The sequence below is a fragment of the Triturus cristatus genome, chromosome 10 (genome assembly GCF_964204655.1).
Source record: "Triturus cristatus chromosome 10, aTriCri1.1, whole genome shotgun sequence".
Taxonomy (NCBI): domain Eukaryota; kingdom Metazoa; phylum Chordata; class Amphibia; order Caudata; family Salamandridae; genus Triturus; species Triturus cristatus.
In genome coordinates, this window is record NC_140593.1 from 1,204,833,396 (window position 1) to 1,204,854,831 (window position 21,436).

The 21,436-nt window shown below is 47.2% G+C and overlaps 1 protein-coding gene across 1 annotated transcript in view; it reads right to left on the reverse strand.

Moving 5' to 3' along the window:
• Positions 1 to 4,553: 4,553 nt before the first annotated feature.
• The window catches only part of LOC146797067 (RNA-binding protein 10-like), a 297,765-nt gene continuing 280,882 nt past the window's right edge, over positions 4,554 to 21,436 (reverse strand). Inside the window, exon 26 of the mRNA XM_085629688.1 lies at positions 4,554 to 5,839. Within this exon, the coding sequence (XP_085485814.1) occupies positions 5,714 to 5,839 (126 nt within the window). The 3' untranslated portion in view covers positions 4,554 to 5,713. The remainder of the gene's footprint in view (positions 5,840 to 21,436) is intronic.

Here is a 21,436-nt window from a genome sequence, read left to right on the forward strand (position 1 = left end):
AGTGAAGGAAATGTTGCTGTAGTTTGTGCACCACTAATGGAATGAGTGGGAGAGGCGGAAAAGCGTACGCAAATCTGCCTGACCAGTTCATCCATATCGCATTGCCTTTGGACAATGGGTGTGGATATCTGGCGGCGAAGCTTGGGCATTTGGCGTTTTCGTGGGTGGCGAACAGGTCTCTCTGTGGTTGCCCCCACATTTGAAAGAATGGTTTAAGAACTTGTGGATGAAGTTACCACTCGTGGATCTGTTGTGTTTGATGGCTCAACAGATCTGCAATGGTGTTTTGGACTCCTGGACATGTTGGGCTAGGAGAAAAATGTTTTGAGGTATGGCCCACCTCTATATGCTCTGTGCTAGCTGAGAGAGCTGCAGAGAGTGTGTGCCACCCTGTTTTTGGATGTAGTACATGGCTGTCATGTTGTCTGTGCGGGCTAAGACAGCTTTGCCTGAGATGTGTGGTTGAAAGGCTTTTAGTGCTAGGAATATGGCCAGTAACTCCAGATGGTTGATGTGGAGTAACTTTTGTTGAGATGTCCACCTGCCCTGCATGGTGTGATGTAGTAGGTGAGCTCCCCAGCCGGAGAGCGATGCGTCCGCAGTTAGAACTATTTGAGGAACCGGCTCTAGGAACGGTCGCCCTTTGGAAAGGTTTTTGGTGGTCCACCACTGCAGAGAGCGACGGGCACGACAGTCTACCAACACCAGATCTGATAATTGACCCAGAGCTTGGTTCCATTGGCGTGCTAAGCACTCCTGGAGAGGACGCGTCTGGAGTCTTGCATGAGGTACTATGAATATGCAAGAGGCCATCATCCCTGTAAGTTGCATAAACACTCGGGCTGGAAGTGTGTGTTGTGGTGGTTGAAATTTGGCGCAAAGAGCCTGTATGCTTGCTATCCTGGCGGGACTGGGGTAGGCTAGCGCTTTGGAGGTGTCTATGGTGGTACCGAGGTATTATTGTACGTGGGACGGATGCAGATGGGACTTGGCGTAGTTTACTGTGAACTCCAGGTCGTGAAGTAGTTGGATAGTGGCGTGAGTGTTGTACACACTGGTTTTATGAGCTGGCTTTTATGAGCCAGTCGTCTAGGTATGGGAAGACGTGGATGTGGTCTTCTGAGGTGTGCTGCCACAACCGCTAGGCACTTGGTAAACACTAGTGGTGCTGTAGTGACTCCGAATGAGAGTACTTTGAATTGGTAGTGCTGACCGTCCACTATGAATCTGAGAAACTTCCTGTGAGCGTTGTGACCGGGAATGTGGAAATAGGCGTCCTTGAGGTCTATGGTGGCAAGGAAGTCGTTCTGGGAGAGCAGAGGAAGTACCTGCTGGAGTGTGACCATGTGAAAGTAGTCTGAGTGTATGTATTGGTTTAGGGGTCTGAGGTCCAGGTTGGGTCTTAGCGAGCCGTCTTTTTTGGTATGAGAAAATATAGGGAGTAAACTCCCTTGTTTTGTTGGTGGGTAGGAACTGGTACTATTGCATTTTTTTGTAGGAGGGATATGACCTGCTTTAGAAGTGACAAATGTTCCTGTGACATTGGGCGCTGTTTGGGTGGAATGTTTGGGGGGGGGGGGGGGTAGATGTTCGTTCTAGACAGTAGCCTGATTGAATTATCTGTTGCACCCATTTGTCTGAGGTGATGGTAGCCCAAACAGGAAGGAAATTGTGTAGTCTGCTCCCGACGAGTGGAGGGAAGTCACGGGGTGGAGGCAGAGCGGGAGTTGTTAGTTTTGCCTCTGGCTTTGTTGTTGTTACCCCTGTAACTGCCTCTTTGGTAACCCCTAGTGAAGGTGGATTGGGTAGGGGCCTTGTAGGAAGTGGAGGCGCTGTCGGAGGAGTAGCCTCTGGTGGTGCTTCTAAAGGAGGAACGGTGAAAGGAGCACCTGGGAGCTTGCGACTGCAAGGCTCTCATAGATTTTGCCGTGTCCTCCTTCATTTTTTCGAGGGCTACGTCGACATTAGGGCCAAACAGGTGTTTCTCATCAAAGGGGTGGTTGAGGATGGAACTCTGAACCTCAGGTTTGAACCCTGAAATGCGTAGCCAGGCATGCCTACGCAGAAGGACGCTAGTATTTATTGCCCTGGAGGCGGCGCAGCTGCATCGAGAGCACAACGGATGGAGGTATTAGTGATAGTTTTTCCCTCCTGAATTAGTTTGTCGGCCCTATGTTTATATTTGTCAGGGAGGTGTTGCATTATTGACTCCAGCTCATCATAATGTGCCCTGTCATATCTGGCTAAGAGCGCTTGTGTGTTAGCAATGCGCCATATGTTGGCCGCTTGGGACGCTGTCCGCTTGCCAGGAGTCCAGGAGTTTAAACTCCTTATCTGGTGGTGGAGCCTCACTTGATGCCTGGGAATTGGCACGTTTCCTCGCATTGGAGACTACGAGGGAGTCTAGTGGTGAGGGGCCTCTAATGTAGGTTGGATCTGTTGGGGCAGCCTTATATTTTTTCTCAATGCGAGGGTTGATGACCCTGGCCCTAACTGGGTCTTTAAAGACCTCTGGTGTGTGCTTAATAACCCCCTTATGCATGGGCAGAATTGACGTGGACCTCTGTGCAGTATCAAATGTATCTAAGAGGAAATCCTCCTCCACGGGGTGTGTGTGGAGATCAACCCCGTGGTAGTGGGCAGCCCTATGGAGTAGCTGGTTTAAGCCCATTGTGTCCTCTGGGGGGGGGGGGGGTCTGGAAGGGTAAAGATCGTCCTGCGGGACGTTAGGGACGTCTGGAATGTTGTGGTCGTCCCATGGGTCTGGGGAGCCTGTAGGAGTAGGGTCCCCTGATGGTTGGTTGTACGCCCCGTCCCCTGTGTCGTAGATAATGTCATCATCATAATCCTCATCTGGAGATGGTGTGGGAGAATGATGGGGTGGGGGAGGCGAAGGAGGAGGAGGAGGAGGTGGTGGAGGAGGAGGAGGAGGAGGAGGTGGTGGAGGTGAATGAATCCTCAAAGGAGAGGTGGCAAAGTCTCTCCTTTTTGGTGGTGGAGCTGGTGCAGGCTTATCCAGTGGTCTTTTTCTGGTGCTAAGCGTGAAGTGTCCAGTCTTTGGATCCTTTACGAGTGTTCTCTGTAAGGGGCTGATCCTTCGGTGCCGAAGGTGTCGGAGCCGTGGGTTTCTTAGGCGTCGACTCGGCACTGGTTCTTGGTTTGGAACTGTGGGGTTTAGAAGTGTCTTTTGACTTCCTCGGTTCAGAGGTGGGTTTCGGCTTCGAGGTTTGGGAGTCGAGACTTTTGGGTTTCTTGCTGGGCTCCGAGGATGGTATCTATGCCGAGGAGCCGGAGCCTGTTTTCGGTGCCGAAAGCTTCGGTGTTCAGCTCGGCGCGGAAAGGGGCGCTTTCTTTTTCGGTGCTGGTTTCGATGGGAGTTTTTCGGCACCGAGGGTAGACTGGCTCGAACCCGAGCTGCCTGAAAGCTTGATGGGCTTCTTAACCGGACCCGAAAGCGAGGTATGGGAAGCAGTCTCTCGGTGTATACCTAGGCCCGAAGCCTTTTTTACTGGCATGGAGGGGGGGTTTGGGGTCGACGTCTGTACTCACGCCCCTCTGTGCCGTAGAGATGTCCTCGACGTCGGAGTCATCAGCTTCGGAGGCTCTGACGAGGCCTTCGGTGTGCTGTGGTTCCGGAACATCGACGCCTTCTTCGAAGATGTCGTCGGGGATCGAAGTCGACGAGTGAGCCATAGTTCTCCTTGCTAGTCGGTCCCGGATAGTCTTCTTCGATCGGAAGGAGGTGCAAGCTGGACAGTCCCTTGCCTCTTGTTCCGGAGAGGCGCAGAGGTTGCACACCTCATGCAGATCTGTGTGGGGAAGCTTCGACCCACATCGAGGACACTTTTAAAATGGCGTCCTTTCAATCAGCCAGGACAGGAGCCCAGGTAGGCCCGAAGGCCTTCGTCGACGAGCAGAATCGAAGACGATTGTTGAGAATCGCGTCGAGTGTGGAGAACGCGATCGAGACAATACCGTCGAAGGGGGTGGATTGCGCGCCGAACAGGAAAACAAACGGTTCCGAACTGGAGCGCCAAGAACACACCAGAGTCCGATGGCGGAAAAAAAACAATCTGAGGATGGAGCCGAAGCCCATGCGCATTATGATCCAAAGGAGGAGTCACATACCTTGTGACTTCCAAAGACTTTCCAAGAGAAAAACAACTGCAACATCCGGGCCCAACACCAGATGGCGATCTATGCACAGTGTGTAATCTGCAGCTCATATGCCTCGAACATTAGATTTAAGGCAAATGAAGGAGCAAGTAAATCATTCAAAACGATTTCTCAACAGCCTAAAACAAAATTTCCAGGTCTCCTGAAGAGAGTAGCAACTACACACTACAGAGGAGAAACTAAGGACAGAACACAGGCTCAGAGGGAGAAGGGGCACCTATTTACATTCCAGTGTTTAGCTTCAAACCTCTTACTGTGATAGGGCACCTGCTTGTGTACCAACATCAGAGGACCAGTAGAAATTAAGGAGTCAGGATGTAAGAACAAGTCATTACTCAGTTTAGGGTTCCACTCAATCAAAGACAGTAAAACAATGATTTAAGAATGTAGCTTTATTTAAAAATATATATATATATTTACATATTGACGTATGATCTGCTTAAACGCAGATGTGTTTATAAGGGTAGGAAATATGATGAAGATCCCATGACACTCTTGTGATCACCAAAATTGATACTACAAAAAGTAGTAAGCATGGCCTACCAATTGAAGAATGGCTTATAAGTGTCCTATTGTGAACACTACAAGTCATTTGTATTCTTTGATGAAGCCTATCTATTTCTAGACAGTGCAAAAACAATGATGATTGTATGCATTGTGGTATCTCAGATGTTTGCTGCGACTTTGGCAGTTGCAGGTTTAGGAAACTCAAAAAGATTCAAGACAGGAGAGATAAATCCAAAACACCAGTCTTTCTGAATGGCTTTTACTTGTCCATCGATTAACGGTGTGGCTCCAAGTTCATACATGTCTAACAAAGTACAGCATGTTCAGAGTCCTCCAGTGTAGCACAATATCTCCCTTGCACAGGCGCTGTAAAATAAGGCTTTTATATAATAAGTGTCTGTGAAAGTAAGGAAAACAACCAGGTAGAGCGAATGTTTCAGACATCCAGATGCAGAAAATGTTTTTTGCAAAAGCGAAAACAAGAGGACTACAAATACAAAATCAACAAATGAAAGTGCTGGAAACTGAGGGAAGAAACAGTTCCTTGTTCATCTTCAAAAACCACATGCTCTGGAAGGCGAGAAGCTGCCTTTTTGAAACTGGGACTTGAAATTGAAGATTATAATTCAATTTCCTTGTTTCAAAGCCACACAAAATCACTACAGTCGATCCAAAACTGAGTGGTTCAAGGTCCCAAGATGGTAGTCAAACTATTTTCAGAAGACACAGAATCAGGACTCAAAGCAGCAAAAAGTGCTTCCCAATAAATCACTGGCCTGGAGGCAGTTCTTCTGTCCTACAATTCATTCAGCAATCTGTGCCCGCACGCCTTGAAATGTCAATCCCAAAGGCCTTTGAGACTCTACACTTGACACAGAATTCATACTGTTTGGAGGGAAGTAGTGAAACAGAGGCTCATGTTCACTCTACTACATGAAGCCAAATCCTAAAATGTAGTATAACCCAAGGTGTTTATTCCCCAGCTCACTCCTTCACCCAAACGTTGTAGCTGCTAAGTGGTAGAATCATGTTAGTCAGTTTCATTGAATCTCGTCACCATCGTTTTGTGCAAGGCTTCCTTGAATGACTCCGCTGTGGTTCCACCGTATGTACTTCCACGGGCACCAAGACCTGACCCCCGCACTCTTGATTGAGCCTGAGAAGAAAATAAATTAGAAAATCAGGTCACAGGCAAAGCGTGCAATAAGAAAATACTAGAAAACATGCAAAGTGAACCGGACATGAAACGCAAGAACTTTCAAACAGAAAATGCAGAAATGAAACAAAACCGGATCACTGCATGCTTTCAAATTATTTATGAAAACTACACAAACGTAGGAAACTAGTCTACTAAGACTTCAAGGTTAATATTCTCCTCAGTTCCTAGATCTAAATTTGTCTCCTGGAAAGGGCCTGCAGTACAGGAACTAAAAGAGACCATCATCCCAGCCTTAAAACTCTGCATTGGAAAGAACAAATCAGCCTGCTACGTAGGATATCACAAGCACCAGGAACAAGATCATGCACCCAGCTATTACATTTAGGATTGTTTCTACTTGGCAGAAGGAGACTAACAGACTAACCACTTTAAAAAGGGGAAATTAAGGTTTGGGTGTGAGAGAGAACAGGGGACATATTTCTTCACTCCCTCTATAATAGATCTTCTTTCATCTGACTCATCCAGTAAAGGCAAAACTGGGAGCTTCATGAAGGAGGGCAACTGGAATGCATTAACTATCCGCACTTAACTACCTCCGCTAGGTAATTCTGCTTTGAAACAAAAATGATTTAACTAAGTGCTTAGAAGTATCATTCAAGTTGTGATTATATGCACATGGTGAACTATAAAATCTGATTTTAGCCCTGTGTTATTACTTTTAGAACTAAGAGTGAGCAACCAATACTTGATTTATGTGAATGCTCAAATCACCACATGCCAGTGGTGAAAAGGCCTGCATTCACACACATCAACCATTTATTATCAAGAAACTCTGGGGGACTACTATACATCTTCAAATGAACCGTTGCTTTCACAACTAAAGGAACCTTCCACATACCAATTGTTGCTGGAAGTTCAGCAGATTTACATCAATTAGCACATTTTAAGTTTATCCACAAAACCCAACTTATTGAAAGGTCAACAATACTTAAAAAATGCACTGTTTGTTTATTTCTAATCATAATTCATAGATGACAACTGCTTTCTTGCAGTGCAATCTTTATATTTCTTTGAGGCGCCTTCATTGAGTATAGGTTAATTGTATATGATCTATTCGCTTTTAATACAAAATGGTTGATAGAACAATAATATGTTAGAAATTGTTCCATCCTGCAACACAGATAAATTGACAATCTACATGACTCATTTTATATCATTCTGATGGTGGTATTCACATTTTTATCTCAACTTCACTGAGTTCAACCTACGTTAAGAATTACCTTCTTGTCAGCATTTTGTTATGGGTCCCCCCTTATGCCAAGAACTGCACACAATATTCCAGAATGTTGCCACTGATCAATCCATATATCCTGGTTGGCATGTATGTCAAGTACCTGCAGTATGCCAGCAGAAGCATTTTCTCAAGGTTTGTTTCCAACCCATACCCCCTTAGCCCCAAGATACCATGTCTGTTCTCCCGAAAGCAAAGAATTGCCTCCAGTATTTCATAGCCAGCATTTTATAGAGGTTTGCTTCACCTACCTGCGCCCAAATATGCATGGCTGCCCTCTGAGGTAAAGAATTGCCTAAAGTATGCCAGCAGCAGCATTTTGCCATAGGTGTCCACTTACGGCAAGTATTACTTTAAGCATTTCATGACCTGTATTGTGTCTTGGCTGCCCTCCATTATGCCAAGTACCTTCAATGCCCCAGCATTTTGCCACACACAGGTGCCCCTGTGTCAAGTATTTCATCCAGTACGCAAGCACCAACATCTTTCCACAGCTGCCTGTATGAACAGAATAACCTCTGGTATGTCAATGTCTGAATTTTGCATGGGTAACCTTCCTTGTGCCTGAATTATCAATATTTTAGAGGGAGCATGTTGTCTTGAGAACCACCGTAAGTCCAGAATTATATTGAATATGCCACAGCCAGCAGCAGACTCGCAATTATAATAAGGAAAATGTTCTTGGCATGTAGCGCTGCAGAATGACATACTTGTGCATATATCGCCATCTGGTGTTGTCTTGGAAGAAGTCTTTGTAGTTACGAGATAGGTGACTCATCCTTGGGATCGTATTGCGCATGGGCATTTACTCCATCCTCAGATTGTTTTTCGCCATGAAGATAATGATGGAGTTTGTAAGAAACAGAGAAGATGTCCATGTGTAATATATCTAAGTAAGATAACACTGGAACAGATAGAGGTAACGGGAAGGTGGGTGGGCATATGTCATTCTGCAGCTCTACATGCCAAGAACAAATGCATACTTGTAAGTAGCATTTTCCGTTCGAGGCATATGAGCTGCAGAATACATACTTGTGCATAGACTGTATAGCAGTGTTCTCCCCTAGCGTAGGTCACCTGCATCTGTTGCAGTGGTCTGAAAAAATGTTTTAAGAACAGCCTGGCCTACAGAAGCTTGTTTTGCCTGCACGTCTACACAGTAGTGTTTGGTGAAGGTGTGTGGCATAGACCATGTTGCTGCCTTACAAATGTCATCTAAGGGAATGTTCCCTAAAAATGCCATGGAAGCCCCCAGTTTGTGTGTTGAGTGCGCTCTAGAAGGAATTGTTAATGTACGTTTTGCTTTCTGGTAGCATATTTGAATACATTTGACTATCCGCCTGGCAATTCCAGCTTTGGAGATGGGGTTTCCTTTATGAGGTGGCAAGAAAGCTACAAACGGTTGGTTTGTTTTTCTAAAGGGTTTAGTTCTGTCAAAGTAATAAAGTATAGCTCTTTTGACATCAAGTGTGTTAAGAGCTCTCTTTGCTACAGAATCTGGTTTTGGGGGAAAAAAACGGGCAATTCCAGATTAAGATGGAAAGCAGAGATTACTTTGGGAAGGAATTTTGGATTTATTCTGAGAACCACCTTGTTATGATGTATTTGTAAGAATGGTTCTTGTATGGTTAAAGCCTGGATCTCAGTTATTTCTCTGAGAAAGGTGATTGCGATTAGAAAAGCTACTTTCCATGAAATAAACTGCAATTCACATTTGTGTAGAGATTCAAATGGAGGACTGTGAGAAAGTGGCTCTGTATATACTGTTCCTTAATAGGTACAGGGTGTACAGAGTCCACAGTCCCCCAGGGTTTGACAGAGGTTAAAGTTAGATATAACCTTACTCTCTAAAGTGGTAGCTTGGTCGAGCAGTAAGGCAGTATCAGAGGACAGTGTAAAGCATTTGTTGTACACACTCATTCAGCAAATGGTCTCACACACTCAATAACTGAACTCTAGGCCAATGGTTTATATATAAAAAATATATGCTTGTTTTATTTTAGAACCCACACTTGGATTTAAAATATACTTTCTCAGAATGAGATTTCATATAAATACTTTTGCAATATGCAATTGACTTTTCTAAACAGTTACAAGTGGTTGCAATAGGCAACTCTATTTTAAACACAACAATGCATTGAGCTCAATGGAAAATTCAAGTTATTTGCAACAGATTACTTTTTAGATTACTTTTGGAATTCCAGAACCGGATCCTAGATTCAGTCCTGGGTCAGTACTCAGAATCAAATGATGAAAGTCGACTTAATTACTGTAATGATTTTTAAACAATATTTAGCTATTTTAAAAGTTGACACAAAAAATATTTCAAAGAAAACAGTCAATGATTCCCTATGGAAGAAAATTCAAGTTGCAGGTACAGTATGTTCTCGTTACTTTTGTAATCCAGTACTGGGTGCCTAGACTCAGTACTGGGACCTTTATCCAAAACAGGTAAGTAATTACGTTTTCAGATATTATACGATTTTTTAAGAATATTTAAAGATTGCAGAAATCGACACTTAGAAGAAATTTCACAGAAAAACAGTCAATGATTTCCAATGGAAGAAAATTGGGTTATGGGTAAGTACAGTTGTAAGTATTTTTTAGAGTCAGTGCTGGGCACCAAGATCCAGCACTGGGAGCTCACCTAAGAGCAGGTGAGTAATTTCGTTTTCGTTCCCCGTCCGATTTTTGGTGAATATTTTAAGATTTGAAAAGTCCACACTTAGAAGAAATTTCAGGAAAAAGCCAGTCAATGTTGCCCTATGAGGAAAGGAATATGCTACTTACCAGTATGCATCTGTTCTTGGCATGTAGAGCTGCAGATCTATACACTGTGCATAGATCGCCATCTAGTGTTGGGCCCGGATGTTTGCAGTTTGTTTTTCCTCTTGGAAAGTCTTTGGAAGTCACGAGGTCGGTGACTCCTCCTTTGGTTCGTATTGCGCATGGGCTTCGGCTCCATCCTCAGATTGTTTTTCGCCAGCAGGGAAAGATGGCGCGTAGTAGTAACAGTAAAGAAACCCATCTGTGTTGTATCTAAATAAGATAGACTGGAACGGATACAGGTAGCCGGGGAGGCGGGTGGGCGTGTATAGATCTGCAGCTCTACATGCCAAGAACAGATGCATACTGGTAAGTAGCATATTCCGTTCGAGGCATATGAGCTGCAGATTATACACTGTGCATATATTATATAGCAGTACCCAACCCTAGCGGCGACCACCGGCATCCGTTGCAGTTGTTTGGAACAGTGTTTTTAGTACAGCCTGGCCCACACTATTGTTGCTTGGTTTGCACATCTACACAGTAATGTTTTGTGAAAGTGTGCGGTGTTGACCATGTCGCTGCTTTGCAGATGTCATCTAGTGGTATGTTTCCTAGAAAAGCCATAGAAGCCCCTATCTTCCTTGTAGAGTGTGCTTTAGGGGGAACAGATAGCGTTCGTTTTGCTTTGTGGTAGCAAATCTGTATGCATTTTTCAATCCACCTAGCTATCCCTGATTTAGAAATAGGGTTGCCTTTATGTGGTGGAGAGAAAGAGACAATAGCTGTTTGGTTTTTCTGAAAAGTTGTGTTCTTTGGATGTAGTAAAGTAAGGCCCTTTTAACATCCAGTGTGTGTAAAGCCCTTTACGCAACGGTTTGAGGTTGTGAGAAAAAGACTGGTAATTCTACCAACTGGTTTAGATGGAATGGAGAAATGACTTTGGGTAGAAATGTTGGGTTGGTGCGGAGTACAACCTTGTTCTGATGCATTTGGAGAAAAGGTTCCAGTATAGTGAGTGCTTGTATTTCACTAACCCTTCTAAGGGAAGTGATGGCCACTAGAAAAGCTGTTTTCCATGTGAGAAATTGCAGCTCACATTTATGTAATGGTTCGAAAGGGGGTCCCATTAACCTTGTGAGAACTATATTCAAGTTCCAGACAGGTGAGGGTGGTACTCTGGGTGGAATTACTCTTTTGAGGCCTTCCATAAAGGCCTTGATGGCAGGCACCCTGAAAAGTGATAGGTGCTGCCTGTTCTGTAAGTAAGCAGCAATTGCTGCGAGGTGTAACCAAATGGATGTATATGCTAGGTTACACCTTTGTAGATGGCGCAAGTAACATATGATGTGCTGTATGGACACATTTAAGGGGTTGATTGTGTTGTTGTGTCAGTAAACAACGAATCTTTTCCACTTTGCAGCATAGCATGCCCTAGTAGTAGGGCGTCTAGCTTCCCTGATAATATTCATGCAATCAGGGGGAAGGTTAAGGTATCCGAATTCTAGGACCTCAGGAGCCAGATCGCAATGTTTAGCTGAGCTGGGTTCGGGTGTCTGATCTCTCCATGGTTCTGGGTTAGGAGGCATGGTGAGAGGTGCAGCTTTTGGTGTGGTACTACCAAGAGTTCCAGCAGTGTGGTGTACCACGGTTGTCTGGCCCATGTTGGAGCTACTAGGATCAGTGTTAGGGAATGCTGTTGTAGCTTTCGCACCACTAATGGAATTAGTGGGAGAGGTGGAAAAGCGTATGCAAATTTGTTTGACCAGTTCATCCATATCGCATTGCCTTTGGACAATGGGTGTGGATATCTGGCGGCGAAGCTTGGGCATTTTTTGTTTGAGGGTGGCGAATAGGTCTATGTGTGGATGCCCCCACTTCTGAAACAACAGGTGAAGAACTTGTGGGTGAAGTTCCCATTCGTGAATCTGTTGCGTTTGTCTGCTGAGCAGATCTGCCATGGTGTTTTGGACTCCTGGGACGTGTTGGGCCAGGAGAAAGATTTTCTGTGGAATTGCCCATCTCCATATGCTCTGTGCTAATTGAGAGAGCTGTGGAGAGTGTGTGCCCCCCTGTTTTTGAATGTAGTACATGGCAGTCATGTTGTCTGTGCAAATGAGGACTGCCTTGCCTGAAATCTGCGTCTGGAAGGATTTTAGGGCCAGGAAGATTGCCAGTAACTCCAGATGGTTTATGTGGAGTAACTTCTGTTGCGGCGTCCATGTGCCCTGTACTGTGAGATGTAACAGATGAGCTCCCCAGCCGGAGAGCCATGCGTCTGTTAGGATTATTTGTGGGACCGGGTCCAGGAACGGTCGACCTTTGGAAAGGTTTGTGGTGTTCCACCACTGCAGAGAACGGTGGGTGCGACCGTCTACCAACACCAGATCTGTCAGTTGCCCCTGGGCCTGGTTCCACTGGCGCGCTAAATACTCTTGGAGTGGACGCATCTGGAGTCTTGCATGGGGCACTATGAAGATGCAAGAGGCCATCATCCCTATAAGTTTCATAAACACCCTTGCTGGGAGAGAGTGCTGACATATGAATTTTTGACGCAGAGCCTGTATATTTGCAATCCTGGCAGGATTGGGATAGGCTATGGCTTTTGAGGTGTCTATGGTGGCACCGAGGTATTGTTTTGTGTGTGATGGTACCAGGTGGGACTTTTGGTGGTTCACCCTGAAACCTAGCTGGTGAAGTAGTTGGATTGTAGCAGCGGTGTGTTGCACACATTGTTCGTAGGACGTGGCTTTTATTAGCCAGTCCTCCAAAAACAGGAAGTGAATGTGCTGTCTTCTGAGATGTGCCGCCACTACTGCTAGGCACTTGGTGAATACCCTTGGTGCTGTTGTTACCCCGAACGGGATCACCTTGAACTGGTAGTGTTGCCCATCCACTACAAATCTGAGGTACTTTCTGTGAGCATGGTGTTTTGGAATGTGAAAGTATGTGTCTTTCAAGTCCAGAGTGGTGAGAAAGTCGTTCTGGGAGAGGAGTGGAAGAACCTGTTGAAGGGTTACCATGTGAAAATGGTCTGACTGTATGTAAGTATTTAGAGGCCTGAGATCTAGGATAGGTCGTAGAGTCTCGTCTCTCTTTGGAATCAGAAAGTACAGGGAGTAGACCCCTAAATTTTGTTGATTGATGGGGACCTGCTCTATGGCTTGTTTTTGCAGGAGGGAGACTACCTCCTGTTTTAGTAACGTGGCATGAGACATTGGGCGTTGCCTCGGTGGAATGTTTGGGGGGGGGGGGGGGGGGGGGGGGGGGTAGATGTTAATTCTAGGCAATACCCTGAATGAATAATTTGGGTCACCCATCTGTCTGAGGTGATTGTCTCCCAGACGTGAAGGAAATGTTGTATTCTGCCCCCGACCGGAGTGGAATGGTCTGGAGGGAGCGGGGGAAAGTCATTGGGTAGGCGGTGTTGCAGAGCGGGCGGTATTTGTCTTGCCTCTGCCTTTATTATTATTACCTCTGTATCCGCCTCTTTGATAACCCTTTGTGAAGGTAGATTGAGGAGGGGATTTGTAGGACGTGGATGCACTATCCGAGGAGTACCCCGAAAGGAAGAGCGGCGAAAAGAGCGCCTAGGAGTGTGAGACTGTAGGGCTCCCATGGATTTCGCCGTATTAGTATCTTTTTTCATCTTTTCAAGGGCTTCATCAACTTTTGGGCCAAATAGATGATGTTGGTCGAATGGGTGGTTCAATATGGAGGCTTGTTCCTCAGGTTTAAAACCTGAAACTCTGAGCCAGGCATGGCGACGGAGAAGGACACTGGTGTTTATGGCCCTGGAGGCTGTATCTGCCGCATCTAGGGCACAGCGTATAGAGGTATTAGTTATTGTTTTTCCCTCTTGGATCAATTCATTAGCCCTATTCTTGTATTTTTCAGGGAGATGGTTGATGATGGTCTCTAACTCATCATAATGCGCCCTGTCGTATCTGGCCAATAGCGCTTGCGTGTTGGCGATACGCCATATATTGGCGGCTTGTGACGCAGTGCGCTTCCCTGACGCGTCTAGGAGCTTGGACTCTATGTCAGGTGGTGGTGCTTCGCCTGAGAATTTGAACGCTTCCTAGCTGTAGATACCACTAAGGAATCCAATGGTGCAGGGCCTTTAATGTATGAAGGATCTGTGGGGGCGGCTTTGTATTTTTTCTCTATACGGGGGTTTAGGACCCTGGCCCTGACTGGGTCTTTAAAAACCTCCGGTGCATGTTTGATTACTCCCTTTAACATAGATAGAATGGCAGTAGACCTATGTGCATTATCGAAGGTGTCTAGGAGAAAATCTTCCTCCACTGGGTCAGTATGTAACTCCACCCCGTGGTAATGTGCCGCCCTCTGTAGTAGGTGGTGAAAGCCTAACAAATCTTCTGGTGGGGATGGCCTAGATGGGTAAAGGTCATCCTGTGGGACATCTGGGATGTCCGGATTGTTATAGTCGTTCCATGGGTCTGGAGATCCAGTAGGGGTGGGGTCTTGTGGCACATCTGCTGGATCATAGTAAGGGTCTCCTAAATCGTCTGGGACAGGAGACAAGGTTGGAGAGCGATGAGGCAGGGGTGGAGAAGGTGGAGGTGGGGAGGGTGGAGGAGGTGGGGAAGGCACTCTGAAAGGGGAGGTAGCAGTGTCCTTCCTCTTTGGAGGTGGAGGTGGAGCTGGTTTGTCCAAGTGTCCCTTTTTTTAAGACAGTGTCAAATGTCCAGTTTTTGGATCCTTGGTAAGTGTCTTTTGCAGAGGATCCGGTGTGAAAAGTTCTTGCGACACTAGTTGTTCGGTCGGCGCCGAGGTTTTCGGGGCCGACGGCTTTTTAGGTTTGTCTAAGCCGTGCTTCTTCGGGACCTCCGATTTTTTGTTCGGTGCCGAAAGAGGCTTCGGCACGGGAATGTCGGTGCCGAGGGCCTTGTGATGTTTGGTCGGCACCGGGAGGGCAGGTTTCGACACCGAGGGCTCTGGTGCTGGGCTCGGTGTGGGGGTGGAGGCGGATTTTTTCTTCGGTGCCGAAGGGTGTCTTTCGGTACCGCTGGTAGGCTGGCTCCAGCCCGAGCTGCCGGAAGGCTTAACAGGCTTGTTTACAGGGCCCGAAGGTGGGGTGTGAGAAGCAGTATCCTTGGTCTTGCCTAGGCCCGAAGGCGTGACCGAAGCCTTTTTGGGTATCGGTGTGGGAGGGGGTATAGTACTCACGACCCTCTGCGCCGGGGTGATGTCCTCCACATCTGAGTCGTCGGCCTCGGAAGCACTGACGATGTTCTGCTGTCCCGGAGCTTCGACGTCGTCCCCGAAGAGGTCGACTGGAGCGGAGGTCGAGGAGTGCGCCATGTTGCATCTGGCCCTTCGATCTCGAATAGTCTTTTTAGATCGAAAAGACTTGCAGGCGGGACAGTCTCGGGCCTCGTGTTCAGGGGAGAGGCAGAGGTTGCACACCTCATGAAGATCGGTGTGGGGGAATTTGGACCCACTTCGAGGGCACTTCTTGAAGGGAGTTCTTTCCATCAGCCGAGACCGGAGGCGGAATAGGCCCGAAGGCCGCCGTCGACGACCGGAATCGAAGAAGTGCCGAAGAGAAGGTGATTAAGATGATTTATTATCTGAAGGATCTCGATGAGCGAGGATTTTGCGTCGATCGCTGAACGGGAAAAGTTCGGAACCGGAGCGCGAAGTATTACATCCGAGCCCGATGGCGGAACAAAAAAAAACTGAGGATGAGCCGAAGCCCATGCGCAATATGAACCAAAGGAGGAGTCACCGACCTCGTGACTTCCAAAGACTTTCCAAGAGGAAAAACAAACTGCAAACATCCGGGCCCAACACCAGATGGCGATCTATGCACAGTGTATAATCTGCAGCTCATATGCCTCGAACATAGAGTTATCGGTTTAAGGGTAAGTACTCGACTGGCAGAGTTGAGGTTCTGGGCGTAGACCCAGGGGTCCCCCAGGGTCAGGTAGGTACAGTTAGTTCACCCTCAGCGGCTCTAGGGCGGCCGGGTGCAGAGAGAGTTAGGCCCAATGTTATCCTATGTGGGATAGGGGGGCCTTGGTTGGTGGCTGCTGACTGGCAAGCCACGCGGCTGTGGGAGCTGGGCTCCTGGTCACTTACTCGAGGTAAGTGGGGAAGTAGGTAGGTGTAGAGTTTTCACTGCCAGGGCCACTCGGGCGGCTGGGTGCAGAGTGCTTTTGAGCCCTCGGGCGCTCAATTGATTTCAATGGGAAATCTCCGGTTTAGAAAAAGACTGCAAGCTCGGGGACGAGGACTCTTCAGGTGCCACCACCACTTCGAGAGGTAAGTTGGGAGGATAGGTAGGTACCCCGGGATTGGGCACGGGTCGCAGGGCGCCGCGTGCAGGGGTGCCTTTTGGTGTTGGGAAATCTTACCCTCTGTTGATCGCGGTAGGGGGGGCACCTTGTTCTAAGGCTGCAGGCTTCTTCAGGAGTGTCGAGGGAGGTCCTTGGGTGCCGGACTCGGGGTCACAGTCGCAGTGGGGTCGTCCTCGGGGTCTTTGTTCACTCCGGCACTAGCCAGGCTTGGCTGGTGCAGAGTGTGCTGGGTTCGCGGTTCCGGGCTGCTGCCAGGGATTAGAGGTAGGTTTTGAGTAGAGCCTCTACTCATGGGAGTCCCAGGGGCTTAGAGCCAAAAGGTAGCCAGGTCCTCCGGGGTTGGTGAGGTTGCTGGCCACAAGAGATGCCGGGTTGGAGCAGGAGCAGGTTCGAGGGTCGACAGGCCGGTAGGGCTAGGGCCAAAGCAGTTGGTGTCTTCCTCTTTTTAGCAGCTGCAGGGCAGGTCTTCTTTCTTCTTGCTCTTTGTAGTTGTGAATCTGGAATCTGGGGAAGGAATGTTCAGGGTGCCCCTAAATACTAGATTTAGGGGCGTTACAGGTAGGTGAAGGGCAGGGACCAATGGGTCCCTGTCCTGGGGTGGGTACACCCCCTATCCTGCCTCTCTCCTGTGGGAGGGGGCAGTAGCCTAGTCCTGATTGGGCAGGGCTTCCCATCTTCAAGATGGCGAGAGCCCGGAGATGTGCTTCGCCTCGCCTCCCCCACATGAGGGGTGGGGTTGGCAGGCTGGCACATCCCCTGTCCTTATTTGGGGTGTCCGGCCAAGCTTCCCGCCAGAGTGGGGGGTTGCAGTGGCCTGGGGAAGCTCACAGAGGCGGCATGCCTTTGAAGCTTCCCCCTGCCCATCCTGGGGGAGGAAATTTAGCACCTCGCCCAGAATGCATTGTTGCAGACCCAGGAGAACAGGGGCTCTCCTTCCCAGTGGTCCAGCAACATGTCTGCTGTGTGGCAGCCTAGGCAGCCTCAGAACAGACGTGGATTGTAGGTTAGGTTTCAGGGGTCATCTCTAAGATGCCCTCTGGGGTGCTTGGTACATTAAATCCCACACTGGCATCAGTGTGGGTTTAATGTGCTGAGAAGTTTGATACCAAACTTCTCAGTCTTCAGTGTTGCCATTATGGTGCTGTGGAGTTTGTGTTTGACGAGCTCCCAGCACCATATACTCTTAAATGGCAGCACTGCACTTACAGTGCCAAGGAATGGACCTGGGTACTGTAGGGGCACAGGGCTCCTGCTCCTGTGCCCACACCATTGGCATAAGGCACCCAGCTAGAGGGGTGGCTGATGTATGCCATGGCAGTGTACGTGATGGGCATTGCACACAGGGATGTGTGCCATGTCGACTTTGTTTTGTCTTGTACCCAGACACTCAGCCTGCAAGGGCAGTGTGTGTGTGTAAGGGTACAGGGCCTCTAAGGGTGGCACAATGAGTGCTGCAGCCCTTAGAGGCCTTCTCTGGTCACAAGGCCCTGGGTACCTAGGTTACCATTTACCAGGGGCTGACATGTGGCCAGGGTTTTCCAATTTGTGTTTTGTGTTTTAGGGAAGGAACATAGGCCCTGGGCACCGACAGGCAGGAGTCCAGGGCACACTCAGTCAAAGTAGATTCAGCAATTCGGCAAAAAAGTGGGGGCATACCATGCAAGAAAGATGGCACTTTCTCACAGCTATCACGGATTGTCTTTTTGGATCGAAAAGAGGCGCAGGCCTGGCAACCTTTTCCTCGTGTTCTGGCGAGAAACAGAGGTTGCAGACCTTGTGGTGGTCACTGTGTGGAAATTTAGCTCCACAATGGGTGAATTTTTTTAATTGAGTCCTTTCCATTAGCCGTAGGCCCAAATTGCGCCGATAAGCCCAGCGGCCCGCGTCGACGACCGTAATCGAGGATTTGAGAGTGAGCGCGTCAAAGGGCATGCGAACGAAACAATACCGTCGAGTGGTGATGGTTGCGCATCGAAAAGGTTTGGAAACACGGTACCGAACCGCAGCAAGTCACATCCGAACCCGATGGCGGGAAAAAACAATCTGAGGATGGAATCGATGCCCATGAACACTGTCATCCAAGGGAGGAGTCCTCTATCTCGTGACTACAAAGACTTCTTCCAAGACAACAGACTGCAAACATCCGAGCCCAAAATCAGATGGCGATCTATGCACAAGTATGTATTCTGCAGCTCATATGCCTCAAACACACTCTTACTCTCTCTCATACTGCCTCTCACATTCACGGTCTTCCTCTACACTATAGCACACACTATTACTTACTCATTCTCTCTCATACTCACTTCCACTCATTGTCAATCACACACAAATGTACTCCTACTCTCAGCTTCCCTCATTTACAAACTCATTTACACTAACCCTGCAACTGCTGCACTACTGATTGCTGCACCCGACTCCCTTCTACCCACTCTCAATCTCCAATCTCTCACGCCCAAACTAGAGATTACCCCACAGAGTGCTATGCTTTTAAAGAGCACTCTGCAGCTAGATCGTGGCTCAGGCCCCCTCTTGTCATCGGGAGCCTGGAGACGAGGAAGAGGGAGCTGACCTGGGGCGCACTGACAGTGTTCAGGATAACATGAAATTTGTGTTTTATTGAAAACTGTCAAGTTAAATAATTAGGCAGTAAGTGGAGGTTCGCAGGAGGCAGGGCTATGCTCTGAAGCCCCTGCTAAGGAGCCACCATTGTACCTACAAACTCAAGTGAGAATCAAATTTCTTGCTTTTTAGCAGATATTTAACCCTCTTTACACTCTATTCACTCCCCCGTTAATCACAAGCCTGTTCTACTTGCAACTCAATTTGTGCACCATGACTTTTGTTAAGTGCACAACATGCTATCGACCTTTGTATTGAAGTTGAATATGTTTTTGATTTGACAATCCCTAAATGATTGAACTATCCCACTGATGAAGGACCAATCCTGGCCTGAAACACACTGGGGTTATAGAATTTCCTCAAACGTGTTTTGCAGTGACAAGATATTACATTTAAAGAGAGAATTGCACTGCAAGAAAACAATCGATGTGTCATCTTATGACTTATAATTTAAACTTAACAGGCAGCAATGTGTTTTAGGTACTCAGTTTTCAATATCTAATTATTTGTAGATAATCAGAAAAAGTAGTCGGATTTAAAAATAAAAATAAAAAAATGATATGCTCAGTGTCCATCTAAGTTTGGTGCATGAAACAACTTCCTTGTACTGTGAAGGTAGCGTTTGTTTGAGGTTCCTGATATCCCTGGTCAGAGGACATACTTCCAAGGCATACTAAGTGTTCTACCCCGGATCACAGTGGAGAAATCCATTACAGCAAATCATAGCATCACCATAGGCCTAACAACAGATTCTTAAACGGTTTGCCCATCACAATCTAAATTTAAAAACAGACAGCTATACGAGACCAGCATTGGCATAGCCAATAGGTCTCACCTTTGGGACCTTATAAGTGTTTAGTTATCCAGCACAATATCCTTGGTGCAACAACATCAACTGTTGCATGGCTAAGCACTTATAAGGCCCCTAAGGCGAGATCTATTGGCTATGCCAAGGCGTGATATGTCTGGCTTATCAGCACAACTGTTGCCAAACCTTTTGTGACCAACAGAAAAAAGAGCTTTCAGAAGTTATTCTTTCCCCTCTTTTTGGGACAATATTTATCAGCGTTAGACATTGTATTAAGGACTCCAGTATAGCTGGTCTGAGTGGATAGTTTTTGTTCATCACTTTGCTATCCTCCAGTGTCCCTCTTCGCTAACAGATCAGCAGAGCAAAAACGGCTGCTCCTCCCCACCATTGTTTTTTATCTGGGAGACCATTGTGCGTGTACCCAAGTCCTAAGGATGTGATCTGACCTATTGCTTGAATTTGAGGTGTAAAATAAACATATCATGATATATTGCACTTATAGCAGTTAAGCCAAATAATGTACGCAGAAAGGGAAAGCAGTCACTGCGGATGTATGTGAGTGCCCGCAACAGCGTGCATGCGGATTTATAAGAGTCTAAACAAATAAAAACAAAACAGTCAGCTATGGAAAGAAGGACACATGGCGAAGGCTGCCATTTTGTTCTTGTTGCACATTCCAGCTTCTCGGCATATTGCTGATTAACTGAGGTCAAGGAGGCACAACTGCGTTTTATCTTGGAAGTTAATGTTGTGATAAACCATGAAATCTGCTTGGGAGCTCTGGCAATATGGATCGCACTTGGGTTACTGTTACAATTGATTAAAGAGCTGCTGAATTGTTGAAACTGCAAGCCAGCAAGACACCCTGGAGCTGGGAGAGGCTGGATTATTAACACGAGACTCAAACACACACAGATGTGGCACACACAGCTTGCAGCAGGGCAGGCCCGACCCGCCCCCATCAAATTAACAGAGTGTGAATGTTGCATGCCTGGCAGAGCGTCTGCGCTTTCAAAGGCACGCTAATGAGGACTGGAATACAAATATTGGAAGAATCTGCCCGGTAATTAGTATAATTAGGAAATTGTGTGGTCCGTGAATTACAATTTCTGCACTACCCAAGACAGTCTTTCTGGAATTACAAGGTTTTGTGCGGATCTTGAAGTTTTGTGCCAGCAGTGCAAATCTCTGAACACAACAGACTCACGCTAACAAGCTGCACCAAAAAAAGAGGGCAGACAACTACACATTGTGAAACATATTACCCGAGGGAAAGGAGAAACACCAAGCAGAGATAAAGAGTCAGACATCTGGCCAGTTGTAAGTGTGACTTGAAGGTAGTGATCACACGTCCCCTGGAGCAGTAGGAAATATGTATGGCACCCGGTAACTTTGGTTACCCGGCCACTTGTAAAGAGGAGCATCGTGATTGGTGAGGTAAACTGCCAATAACAGATAGTTCAAGGCCCCAGGTGGCCGCTGCAACTGACGGCGACTGCAGAGGAGCCCGGCTGTTTCTCAGTGATCGCATTAGGTTGTTATGGTAACGGTGGTTTTCTCCGTGATTGAAAGGAGCAGAGGTCACGGGAAGAGCTGGGTGATTAGAGGAGATGGAGGGCAGAAAGAGACACCCGTGCCTGGGAACAGGTCTGGAATAGCAATGAACGAGGGAGTCAAAGATGGAGAAATGGAGCAAACGAGTAGAAGAAGCCTTGGGCGAAGGGAAGGAAATCCAGGGCAGGAGGAGAGTGTTATGGAAGTTAGTGAAAGATGGATAGAAG